This window comes from Alnus glutinosa, chromosome 6 (genome assembly GCF_958979055.1).
Source record: "Alnus glutinosa chromosome 6, dhAlnGlut1.1, whole genome shotgun sequence".
Classification (NCBI taxonomy): domain Eukaryota; kingdom Viridiplantae; phylum Streptophyta; class Magnoliopsida; order Fagales; family Betulaceae; genus Alnus; species Alnus glutinosa.
In genome coordinates this window covers 25134978-25147617 of record NC_084891.1, presented here as the reverse complement: position 1 = coordinate 25147617, position 12640 = coordinate 25134978, and the positions used below count along the sequence as shown (strand labels likewise).

Below are 12640 nucleotides of genomic sequence, written 5' to 3'. Positions count from 1 at the left end.
CAGACTTGCAGAGGTTGAGAATGGAGGCTAACCTCCCGAATATTTTCTCAGAAGACTCCGCCGCGAGGGATACTGCATTTTCAGTCGTAACAGAAATCCTTCAACACTCTCCCGGGGTTGATGTTTCTTCTGCGATGTTGGTGCTTGGAAGGTCTTACGACGAGAAAGGAGGAGATCACGTTCTCCTTGACTCTGCCAAGAAACTGATCAAAATCATGACAATGGTTGCAGTACGTGATGAGGATCCGAGCTTCTTCTCGAACGTGGAGGTTGTCAAAGTTTTACTCGGCATCTTCTCTCAACACGGGGTGTCCGAGTTTGACGAGGCTGTTGAGTACATGTTTCACAGATTCTCGCAATCCATCTCTGTGGCAAAAATATTTAAAAAGGATCGTGTGGTCGAATACTTTTTTCAGCTGGCAGACTTCAACCTGATTCTTGAGTCCGACAATACTCTCAGGGAGTTCTTTCCTAATGAAAATGAAGAGTTCTTGATTGCAAGCAAAGCGCTTTGCCTGAAGGCCATGGTGGGAACTTTCATATGGAAATTTTGTTGCGATACAGAGAGGGAAAATGTTTGGGATTACGTTCGTATGGCCTTCGAAGCAGGACACGTTGAAGCCGTTCACGCGTCACTGGCACGGAAGATTATTGCTGTAGGAGGTTCCTCCATCGGCAATGAAGAACTTGGCGCAATGCTTAAGGCGGTCGTGCCACTTCTGGGCAACGCAAAAGATGCGCGCGATGGTGGGCTCTGTATGGCTCTTTGTGCACTGCTGACAACCCTTTTGGCGAACCCAAGTTTCTTCAATAACCTTCGCATTCTTCTCTCCCTAGATCCCAATTATGTTGGGTATATTCTCAGCGCCAAGGACGATGTTCTTGAAGGGTATCAAAGGATTGGCAAATATCTATATAAGAGTTTCACTTTAGCTGTTGAGAAGCTTCGGTCAATTCTTGAAAAATGCGACTTCGACCCCAGCCCAGTGTTTGCCGACGGTGTGGCGCAAGCCAAATTGGCGATAGATTCACTTTAGCCGACGATTGCAGCGGTGCAAGTTGTGAAGGGATAGAAATTCGTTGAGATGGTCATGTACGTTTCAGCTGTTTGTTTCATTTTTCGTTGTTTTTTCTCAGTTGCAAAATAGAACAGAGATTGCTCATGACAAACACGAAATTTGGGACTTGACCAGAAAAAACATAAAGAACACGTACATCAAGCATAAATTTGAAAGCCAAATACCATTTCTATAGGCTGGCCGGGACTGTTAGAGTTACCTAATCTTTCATAAATTTAATTAAGCATTCAATTCTTAGCTGAATGACACTATACCTGTCTTGAGATTGGATCAATGCTGATATTACTAGTTATTATTTTCTCTTGTAAGTATGGTGAAGCTACTGTCCGGCTGGGGTTATCGTTACCTGATATTTCATAATTAATCATGCATCCCAATCTTCAGCTGAATGACGCATCCAACTAAAAGTATTTTCAACGAAATAAAAATGCAGGAGAGGTAGAAGATTATATATTATTCTTTAGAGCAGCAAATAAGAAACTGTTTGCAAGGAAAACTTTCAATAACCATGCACCAATCAATTTTCATAAATAAGAGTGATTTTCCAAGGGGTACATATTAGGATATCCCACGGAAGTAGATTCATATTGGAATTAAAACAAAATTATCGACAAATTTATTTTGTTAAATATTGTTTGTATAGACTTGAAATCACTCCTTCGCCGGAGATAATTTTTTTCCGTCATATCATATTCATCAACATGGCCACATTTCAATGCTCCATTAAAAACTCCATTTAAGTTTATGGATTAGTGCCTCTACAGTTATATTACACTCTTATGGCCAGCGACAGCCATTACCCTTGTTCATTACACACACTGTAGTTCCAATTAACGGGCAAATTCATGGTATATGATGGTCATCGACAAAAATGCCGGTAGGACACCTATTTTACCCAAACTTCTAGGCTTACATGGCCGGGCGGCCAGTGCCCATTTTTGAGGTGAGCAAGGCCAGTCCTTCATTGAAATCCACAACTACATAAGAAATACAAAATATAAGAGATGACGACCTATTTTCATACCTTGAGATAGATAATGACTATCATGATTGTTTCCTTTTCCTCTATAATGACTCTCTTAGTCATATATTTTCGTTCCTTGGCTCTAAAGAGTATCATTATTGTACATGTTTCATGAACCGATGAACGTGTCTTTCAACAAGAGTCAACTAACGGTTCCACCATCAGGAGCGGCTGAACTATCACCAACTCTTTCCATTTCCATTGCCACATTTTCATCATCCTCCACTTTTTCAACCTTCAATTTCTGCTAGCATAAACAAAAGACAATTATAGTGAATGTTGTGAATAATCCACAAGACTAACTTAAGGGATCACAGCTAGCCACAAGACTAACATAAGGGAACACAGCCAGCATAGCCCAAGAAAAATGACAAAAGAAATTCGTTCAAAATGAAAAATTCAAAATCATTTTGTAATAATTACTTCTCCGTAGCACCAAATACACCCTAATTGTGTTCTTTATGCAACCTATAATATATAAATGTGAATGGTGGACAGAAACCAAAACTCCAGTGCCTTGGATGCATGATTAAATTTACTAGAGCAAATCAAGGCTTTTCCAATAGCAATTTTAAAACTAAGAGAATTAAGAAATTCTAATTGGTATCAGTCCATGTTGGTATTATAGGCAATTTATTTCTTTTCTTCTTCTTCTTTTCAGTTAATCCAAATGATCATTCGTAGGATTTTTAAGATATATCATTTTAAGGTCACACATTATATAGAGAGACATCTGCCTGTTAGATTGACTCCTTTAAAGAGGACAGATTCGTGCCACAATTTCCAATTAGAAAATAGTATTATATAAAACTCACATGATTTTCACTAAATTTCCCATCACACCCCTGGTCATCTTCATGCCATAGCAAGTCATAACGGAATAAAGGTCATGTGGTTACCCAACTAAAAGGCACTTGAACGGCGATGTTCTGATATAAATTTTTACTTTATCAGTGTATCATAATGCAAAAGTATGTAGGACATGAATGTTTGGCAATACTTAAGAAGATCAATTGTGGGAAAATATGCATTTAGCCATTGGCATGATATTTACAGTAGCAATTATGATGGAGATGTTAGCGTATATGATTGTGTTGAATTGATAGTGCTATGGCAGCAACAGAGGAAGTTGGGTAATAAGGGTTACAACAGAGGCAGAAGAGAGGCTGATGGTGGCGCGAGCAATGATAAAGATGTTGTGACAGAAAAGCAATTGTTGCAACGAAGATGTTTATGGTAGTTAAGTATCAGTTGCAATGTGGAGCTGCTTTAAATGGTTCCTAAACAGTGAATGTGGTAACGTGATTGTAGTTGCGGTGATAATGTATTAGTGACAGTTAAATAAAGAAGTTAAAACTTTATTAGACACTAAGAATCATGCATAGCAATTCAGCAGCTCGAAAAAAACATTCAAGTTCCTTTTAACTTTCTTGCCTTCTTTTAGTACTCCCATGATGCAAGCCAAACATTGCGCAATGATTTCCAACTTTAGGATCATTAAAAGCTACTAAAATAACAGAAACACCACTCACCTTTGTTGCCACAGGAGTGTCCCTTGTCATACGTGCAAACATGTTTATGTAGAGCTTTGAGTCTCTTTTGTTGCTTTCAGCTTGAAGATGTTTCAAATTCTTCTGAATCAACTTCACCTCCCTGGAGAAAGAACCACAGGATGTTTGAGGGACTGCATAACATATAAATTCTAATTGCATGCAGCAGATTCTGACACCTTCAGTTACCTGTTCTGTGGATCAGTCTCAAGAGCTTTCTTGATGTCTAATTCTGCGGAGAAAAAATCTGCAGTTTCCATATAAGCTTGTGCTCGCCTGTACAAAGCTTTTACATTGTAGAACTCAATGTCTAGCACCTGCCAGAGGTTAGAATTTATAATATATATGAGATGAAATTTTTCCTGATACTCCACCCTTCTAAAAAAGTAAATAATTATATTGTTGAAAGCTCTGGTATTTAAGAGGATTCATTTCCTCCTTCCAACTTGATACTATAAACTTGCAGAGATTATAAACCCCACCATGCAATATTTTCATGAGGGTGGCTCCTCTATATTCATTTTTTATGGTTGCTGCATTTGCCAATCTGACAGCAGTAATGTGCACATAAAATAGTGTATAGAGTGGCACTGCCTTTATTTTACTGGGAAAAAAAAAAAAAGCGCATAAATAATTTTAATCGATCCTTCCTCAGTGAAATCATGACAAAGCTTTTACAACATCATGTAGAATGCTGTGAGCCTGTGACACATTTGTTATTACAAGCAGAAGGAACACTTCAGAAGAACTGAACCCAAGCCCCAGGGCCCTCAACGCTAAAAAAAAAGTCAGATTAGCAAACTTTTGATCACCAATGCCTTATTTGAATAAGACTATTGTCAATCTAACGATTCAAACAGTTTGAATTGCCTGACTTCAAGGATCTCATTCATTGGATCTTAATGGCCGCATTTTGTACATACAACACCGGCAAAGACCAGCCCATATTGCTTTGCTTATCAATTTTTATGTCATCTATAATCTCTTTTATACATCTCCTGTAATTGTCAATTCATCCACCAGTACATATGCTTAGTTCTCTCTATCCGGGAATAAGTTTTCAAGTGATCCAGTCATTTACTTCTCTATATGCATGGTTGAATTTTTATTTTATTTTTTTCCATCTTTGGCCTATATTTCTTCTTTTAGAATCTACCTGTGAACATAACTTGATTGCTCCCTGAAAGTCATTTAGTTTGAGGCTGCATGCTGCACGGTTCAACCAGCAAGAAACTCTTAATTGTTTAGCAAGCTTTTCCTCATCATCCCCAAATGATTCATCTTCACTAATGTAGTCTGCAGCCTGAGAGAATACAACATAGCAACTCAGACTATAAGATAATCAAATGAACACTCAATTTAGATGTGCATACGGGTACATATCTAGTTACCTTGTCGTATTTTTTCCCTGCTTGTTGATACTTTCCAGTTTTAAATAGTAGATTGCCTTCTTCTTTCTTCCTTCTAGCTGCCTCAATCTTCTCACTGTTACTCATTTCCGAAGGTGCCTTTTCCTTTTTACCAAAGAAGTAATAAGTAGGCAACAAGATAAATTAGAGAATATGCTGAAAGGATCCAGATATTCGATCTAGTAACATATACTGGTTCAACACATACAGAGCACTTACAAAGAAAAACACCGAAAAATGTCTTCAAAACCTCATTATTATTATTACAAAAAAAAAAAAAAAAAAAAAAAAGTCCTAGCTCCTATATGCTAACAGAGAAAAACATTGCTCATGTTGGTTATATTTTTCTCTAATTAATGAAATCAGATTGTGCTAACATGTAATGATAATTTCATGGAGAATTCAGAAAGATGCGTATCTCATTGTTAAATCATTGTTACCTTAGAAAAATCTAACACTTCAACTTCATAGACTACATTTGAAGATGGCGGAATTACAGCAAGATCCCGCCTTACTTCACTGCTTCCAAATCCAAAATCAGGATTTATAGTCAATATTGCCCGCTCTCCCTTCTTCATTGTTGCCACTGCTCGGTCTAGACCAGCAATTACTTGTTCTAAAGATAGCAAGGCAAAATCTAGTCAAAGCTGCTTTTTAACAATCTGACAAACAAAATGTATAACATAAAGAGGATATCAATAAAGTTCAGGAATAAAACTGACCTTCATCAGTTATAAACTCCAAAGGTTGCTCTCCATCAATTCCTCTTTTCTCAAATACAGTGCCATCTTCCAGCCTAGCCACATAGCTAACTGCAAAGCGGGAATTGATTACAACAGTTTAATGTATAAAATCGTGTGACCTTACAAGTCCATGTGATTCAAAACATATAACCTCTCTTGACATTTACAAGATACAGGATTTTTTTCCCCTGAATTTTTACTGATGCCATTCTTCGTGCACTGTATGATCACATTTTACATTCAAGTAAAAAGTTTGTACTATTTGTTTATCTTTGGTTGCTGACTTTGAAAATATTCTTTGTCTTTCTCTTTCGTTAAGTAACACATTAAAAGTAAAGAGATACTGCAGATCCATGGACAAATTCAAGAATTTTCCAAGTTGAATACTAAACTTTGACTAACAACCTTGATGATAAGGGAAAAGTAGGAAGCTTTTTGCATGCCAAGTGCATATGAATTGACTTCAATTTGATAATTTACATGTATTTGATATCTTAATACTTCTGTGGATGAGCAAAAGAATGATTTGTAAAGAACTTTGAAGTATCTGAGCATGCCTGCAAATGTTAAATTTACCGAGTAACATCTCATATCATATCTATAAACATTTGAAATTCTAAATTCCTGTTCAGATCCAAGTCAATTCCACCCTCCACAACTTTGCAATCCAAGTGAATTTTGACAATAATGCTTAAAATAGTTATGTACACATCAGTCTACTTACTAGTAACAGCTGCACCTTCATTAGCAACAACAGCACCTTCACCTTCTTTTAAGATCTTCTTAAATACTTTGGAATCACCAGTAATGTCAATAACAGGCTTGAAGGAAACCAACTCCACATCAATGTTCAGCAAAGAACTTGGGGGAATTGAATGAACCCCATTGCTCCCCTCCCCTCCAAAGGCATCTGCGCAAGATTTGTGGTTAATACTTTTAACCTTGGACAGGACTTCAAATCTTCAAAGTTAGGAAACAAGACAAGTTTTTTAAAAAAATAAATAAATTAACTTACCTGGCTGTCATCTAAAGAAAAAAAGAGAATCGGAAGCATACATAGCCAAAAAAGAAGAAGAAAGGGCCTTGATAGCTTTTTACAAGATACATTAGAAGGATCACAGAACTCAACCCCGCAACAAGTGCATGTATCTTTGAAGCATGCCATTACTCACTCCACTTAATATCCTATGAAGCACTTGTAATGACCTCCACTCAACCATAAGCAAATCACAATTTTGAAAATTAATTAATTTTGTTGCATTGAGTAGGTTGGAGTGTGATGGACACAGTTTGGGGTTCACACTCTAGACTTTACAGAAATGAATATTGGGTAACAGATTGCTCTCGACATGCCCAACTCTGGACTTAAGAATGGGAACAGCACCAAATTTAAATACATGGAGTTGCAAAAGTCCAGTCATTCATAATTTACCCCTTTCACGATTCTTATTTCATTATCTCTGGCCTCTGAATACAATTATAAAACTCAAGCACACCCCTCGTCTCAGCCTATCTTGAGGAGAACACCACAAATTCTAACATAACTTGTTGATAACAAAAAAGATGCAAAGACATACACTGAGGTTGGACAACTAATTGGGCCTCCTCTCCCCTTTTCATGGTCTTTACTGCCTTCTGCAATGCTGGACAAAGATGACCTGCACAAAACAAAAAAGCTAATCACCACGAATCGGCACAATAAACAGAATATTGACTATCCCCTCATTGGTACCAAAAAATATTACCATCCTTCACATAAAATTCGAATCCTTCTTCTGGTGTCTCGGCAACAACAGTACCATCATCCAGCACCACTCGATACTTCACTGGAATGAACAACAAAAAAATCCCTTAACATCTCCAAACAATTGAACTACCATACGCACACAGCCAAAACATAATCAAAAATATTTCTCACATTTTTCATAATGACATGTAAACAAAAAAAAAATTACATAATAAGCCTTAGAGCATTACCATGAACTTCGTCCAAATCACCAGGGACCTCATTCCTGTCTCCCTTGTGCATTATTTTCTTGATAATTCCACCGTCTTTGCAAACATCCACCACTGTGATCCATGAGACGAGCTGGACTTCAAACTGAACAACTGAATTGGGCGGAACCGCGCCGTTGAGGCCCGAAGCTCCATAGCCTAATTCGGGAGGCAATGTGAACATCGAGATCTCCCCCTTCCTCATTGTAATTATCCCTTGGTCCAATCCAGTAACCACTTGACCTATCAATCCCCTTCAATGAACTAGTAAAATTAACGTAGACTAAACAGCAAATTGCATTTCAACAAGCAAACAAACAAAATCAACTCACCGTTACCAAGCTTTATAGTCAAAGGTTCGCCTCGATCTCTGGTTGAATCGAACTTTGTTCCGTCAAGCAAAGTACCAACATAATGAACTGCATTCAATTGAACAATCATTTCCATCAACAAATTCAAAGAAGAACAAAAAAAACTGAAATTGTGATTGACTACTAGTGTACCAGTGACTTCGTCACCGAGCTCAGGGGTCTCCCATCCATGGCCGCCCTTGAGGAGCTTCTTCTTGAGGCCGAAGCTACCGAGCTCGCGCTCTTCGCCGACCTTGAGAGGTGGCGCCGATTCAATCACCTCCCCAGGCTCTTCGTCGAGGTCGTCCTGGCCCTCGATGTCCGACTCGTTCGTCGCTTTCTCTGCGGCCATGGCGGGACCTTCCATTAATAGATCAATCGGAACCAGCGGTAGTGTAATGCTTTTGCTGGTGAGTTTATCAGACTATAGTGATATGGTCTATTGGAGTCAAGTAAAGGTCTGAAAGATTGATCGGACAGAGAGCGTTGGTGAGGTTATGTGGCGCGACGATTTGGTTCTTGTGACAGTAGCCACGTCATCATCGCTGTGCCAGGGCATGTTTGTTATTTCCACGTGGTTCAAGGGTGTCTTGGTATTTTTAATTTTTCGAATGTGAATGATTTGGATCATGCAAAGTTGTAACCTTCTGGATACTTCGAGGGCGGGAACCCAGGAGTCCATAGGCTATTGGGCCAAGAGCCCAACAACATTTTCCTTCCTTTTTTGAGTTTTTTCTCTCTTTTTTTTTTTGTTTTTTTTTCCCGTGTATTGATCCCATCAAAATGGGGTGAGGGGTCGTGATAGTGAAACAGTAATATGGCTTGTTTGCAATCACAGGTTAGTAGGTACTGCATATCATTTTCTCTTTATTTTAATGAGCTGCGTAGTTAAATTTTTGGATTTAAAAAATAATAAATAATAAATATTGTTAGGTCCAGTAAAATGAGAATATAATACGTTACTAAAATTTAACTTTCTGAGCCCAAAGCTGATTTTAAGTAAAAAAATAAAATAAAAAATATGTTTGGTGTTGGACCCGGCTTTGAAATCGATTTCAAAACTAAGTTCAAACACAAAAAATTAGTGAAATTTAAGAAAATTGGTAACCCAATAGCGGTTAACAAGATCCGACGATCATCTTACTTGACCTGCAGAATTGTAATGCTTACAAATTAGAGCAATTTCTCATTTTCAACAACCAACGCCCAAGAAAGAAGTCCATTTACGTACATAATTCATTGCCATTGGTGACCAAATTTAAGGCCTTATCCTTTAAAATGAGAAGTTTTTTAAAACATTTGAGTAGGGGGAAGGGCCGAAGGGGGCTGAATAATCCTATTTGATAACAAATTGTCCAAAAAAAAAAAAAAACAAACCCAATTCCATTTGATTCACCTTTAATATAAAACATTTCAAATGACAAAAGATTAATAAAACGAACCAAAACGAGAGAGTAATTCTTACTACTCTCCCACCCAACATGCATCTTTTACAAGAATGTTTGCAGGAGATCGATGACGATCAAAACACAACACTTCTCTTTGTGACAGCGTAGCTTCTGCTTCTTGGATAAAACAAATCCGCCTTCACGCCGCCAGCACCAACAGCTTCTTCAAAATCACACGGCCTGTCCTCATCGATCTTGCCCATTCCGACGCTAGAGCACTTGGGCAATCCCTTGGATCCGGCCATCATCATTGCGGCGGACTGGGTCGCCGCCTGCTGCTTGAGAATCATATCCATGTCAAGCCTATCAACCGAAGTCCTAGCGGAGGCAGCTCTCATAAGCTCTCTAAAATCTTCGTCATCGCCGCCCCTCGACGAGCTGACACTGAAGCTCTTAGGCAAGGTTGCCGCGCTGCCCATGCTCTGGCTGTAGCCCACTCCCTGTGCGCAGCTCGTCATGCTTCGGACGTAAAAGTCTCTTGTTTTGCCCAGAATCCTAAAGGGTATTGTAATGAACCGGACGAACTTGTTTTGGTGGTGTCCCTTGATTCCCATCTTGCGCTAATTCCTACTGACACAGTGATGAAAAGTTAAAGAAAGATCTGTGACAGAAAAAACCTTCCTAACGAATTCAGAGAGGGAGGGTAGATATTGGTGACGGAGTGAGTCTGAAGGAATGGCTTTGTAGAGGCAATTAAGGAAGAGGTAGAAGAAGGTGGGTGACGGTGCGATTGGACTTTCTCAAAGCACGCCGGATTAGAAAACCAGATAAGAACGAGCTGACTAAAGACTAATCCTGTGTCAGAAAAGGTGGGCCAAATTAAAAATGCAGGATTGTGATTGAGTTGACTGCCGCTCTCAACATGTATGCCATTCACACTTTCATATCGTTTGCTGAGTCATCGGGTTTCCTAGCTAATCTCTTGGAGTGCAAACCAACCCCAATCCCACCTTCCTGAAAGGAACTTTTCGCTTCTTTACGTAAATTTCATTGACAACATATATATTTTGAAATAAATAACAAGACAGCCATGTCCCCATTTTTGGCTAATTGGGTCCCGACACAAAGAAAAGAAGATGCAATCATGCAAGGGGCAAAAATATAACCGTAGAGAGTGGCGGTGGGTCCAATCTTAACTCAATCTCTGTTTAGCCGGCCTGCTGCATTTTCTAAGTTAAAAAAATGCATTGAATAAGATTTTAGTTCGTTGAGCAAGTTTTACTTAAGAGTAAGAGTAATGGTAATATTTTAAGTAGTTAATATATATATATATATATATATATTAAAGGGCCATACGTAAAAACTTACTTTTTTGAACAAATAGCATGTGCTATTTAATTTCTGGATGCCCAAAGGCTACATCATGAACAATGAGGGACAAATTCTCCACACACTCTTAAGTCAGAAAGATCTGACTTAAAAAACAATTACATATGTAGAATCTCAAATTTCACTAAAATTACAATCAGCCCCCTAACAAAGAAAATTCTAGTAAAACTTGAGCCACACATAAGCAACTGTACCTAAAAACAAGAGAATACACAAACACATCTAGTAGAAAATACAATCCAAAAACGTCAGAGGGGAACACTGTCTTCGCCGGAGACCGGCGCGTGTACAACACGCGCCTCCCCCGAAACCACCAGCCATCAGATCAGCCACCCAGTGCCCGACCGCCGCCTTTGCACGGCGAAAAAATGCCAGAACGAGACCTCCACGCGTCGGTTGAAGAGAAAACTTCATTGGCGCGTAACAATCACGCGGCGGTCACCGATGATCCCGACAGCCGAAACAAACAGCGGCGGAGCAAGAAGACACCGGTGAACCCATCTAAGCGGCGCGTGTCTCTAGAAAGCCGATGTAAAAACGTAGATCTAGCATCAAAAGTTGAAACAATTTAGGCACAAATACGCTCTACCGGCGAGACAAAACGAAAACAAGAACACCCCGCCGAACGCCTCGGGAAGGACCTCCTGCTAGAGAACGAGAAGAACAGAAAAGAAAACAAACACAAATACACACAAACTCCAGAGCCCAGAGGACTCGGAGAACAAAACTCCACAGCCTAAACGACTGAGAGAAAGACTACCATCCCCATGGTACACACCATGGAGGAAGCAAAAAATTTCACCGGGGAAGGGGGGCTTCTAAGCCCCCCTTCCCGGCGATCCACAAACTGCTAGGTTGTATTCAGAAGAGACGCCCACGAGAGACATAGAGATAGAGAAAGATTGTCGACGTAAAAACTTACTTATATCACGTCATATTTATGTATCATTTTGCGTTTAATCTTGACATGCATATTTGTACAACCAGAGATCGTTTCTCCTCTTCAACTGATCTAGATGGAAATCAATGTCTCTCCTTCAACAAACAAAATTTTGAAAGAAAATTTAAGAAGTCTTACATTTCTCTACTTCAAACATCACTCGATGGTGCTATTTCTTGGTCTTTTAATCAAGATCCAAAGGACCGGATCATTTTTTAACTCATTTCTTATTATTTATTTTTATTTTTATTTTTGCATTGTATTTTCATTTTTCAGTTTTTTTATTCCTTGTAACCGTTTTCTTATTTGCACATTAAAAAGTTAAAAAAGAAAAAAAAAAAAAAAGAAAAAAAAAAAGAAAAAAAAAGAAGTTCATATACCCCTCAAAATACCACCAAATTGACCATGTTTTCTGAAACCACCAAAAAAATAAAAAAATTTCGATGTCCTCCTAAAGTTATAAAAAAGATAAAAATGACCTTATAATTTTTTGAATAATACAAAAATACCCCTATAAATTCAAAAAAAGAAAAAGAAAAAATAATTTTAATTTAAAAAAAAATATTTAAAAAAAATGAAAATTTTAATTTTTGTAAAAAAAAAAATTGAAAACTTTTTTATTTTTTCTTTTAATTTTTAAATTTGGCTACCCCTAGTTTTTATGTATTTATTTTTCATATATTTTTGTTTTCCAATTTTTAGTATTTTATTTTATTGAGGGTATTTTCATCATCGGATATATTTTGACAATTTTTATTAGTTTGAGAAGATAT

The 12640-nt window shown here is 38.1% G+C and overlaps 2 protein-coding genes across 3 annotated transcripts; both read right to left on the bottom strand.

Moving 5' to 3' along the window:
* Positions 1-1771: 1771 nt before the first annotated feature.
* Positions 1772-8661, bottom strand: LOC133870401 (70 kDa peptidyl-prolyl isomerase-like). Of its 2 annotated transcripts, XM_062307513.1 has the most exons (13): positions 8304-8661; positions 8133-8219; positions 7783-8043; positions 7551-7631; positions 7383-7463; positions 6530-6715; positions 5785-5874; positions 5503-5678; positions 5045-5167; positions 4810-4956; positions 3843-3970; positions 3636-3756; positions 1772-2347 (listed from the first exon to the last, which is right to left on the bottom strand). In XM_062307513.1, exons 1-13 carry the CDS (start codon positions 8515-8517, stop codon positions 2246-2248), a joined length of 1797 nt encoding a protein of 598 aa, XP_062163497.1. In that variant the 5' UTR covers positions 8518-8661; the 3' UTR covers positions 1772-2245. The 2 variants fall into 2 exon arrangements, with proteins under 2 accessions (XP_062163497.1, XP_062163498.1); XM_062307514.1 differs by lacking the exon at positions 8304-8661 and having other exon boundaries at positions 7783-8054.
* Positions 8662-9512: 851 nt separating this feature from the next.
* On the bottom strand, positions 9513-10357 carry LOC133870402 (uncharacterized). Its single transcript, XM_062307515.1, has one exon. It carries the CDS (start codon positions 10150-10152, stop codon positions 9673-9675), a length of 480 nt encoding a protein of 159 aa, XP_062163499.1. The 5' UTR covers positions 10153-10357; the 3' UTR covers positions 9513-9672.
* Positions 10358-12640: the final 2283 nt, after the last annotated feature.

Coding starts and splice junctions, on each gene's coding strand:
- LOC133870401 (XM_062307513.1), bottom strand. CDS start 8,517: ATGGAAGGTCCCGCCATGGCCGCAGAGAAAGCGACGAACGAGTCGGAC. Junction 8,220..8,303: donor GCTCGGTGACGAAGTCACTG/GTACACTAGTAG, acceptor AATTGAATGCAG/TTCATTATGTTGGTACTTTG. Junction 6,716..7,382: donor ATTAGTTGTCCAACCTCAGT/GTATGTCTTTGC, acceptor AATCTTGCGCAG/ATGCCTTTGGAGGGGAGGGG.
- LOC133870402 (XM_062307515.1), bottom strand. CDS start 10,152: ATGGGAATCAAGGGACACCACCAAAACAAGTTCGTCCGGTTCATTACA.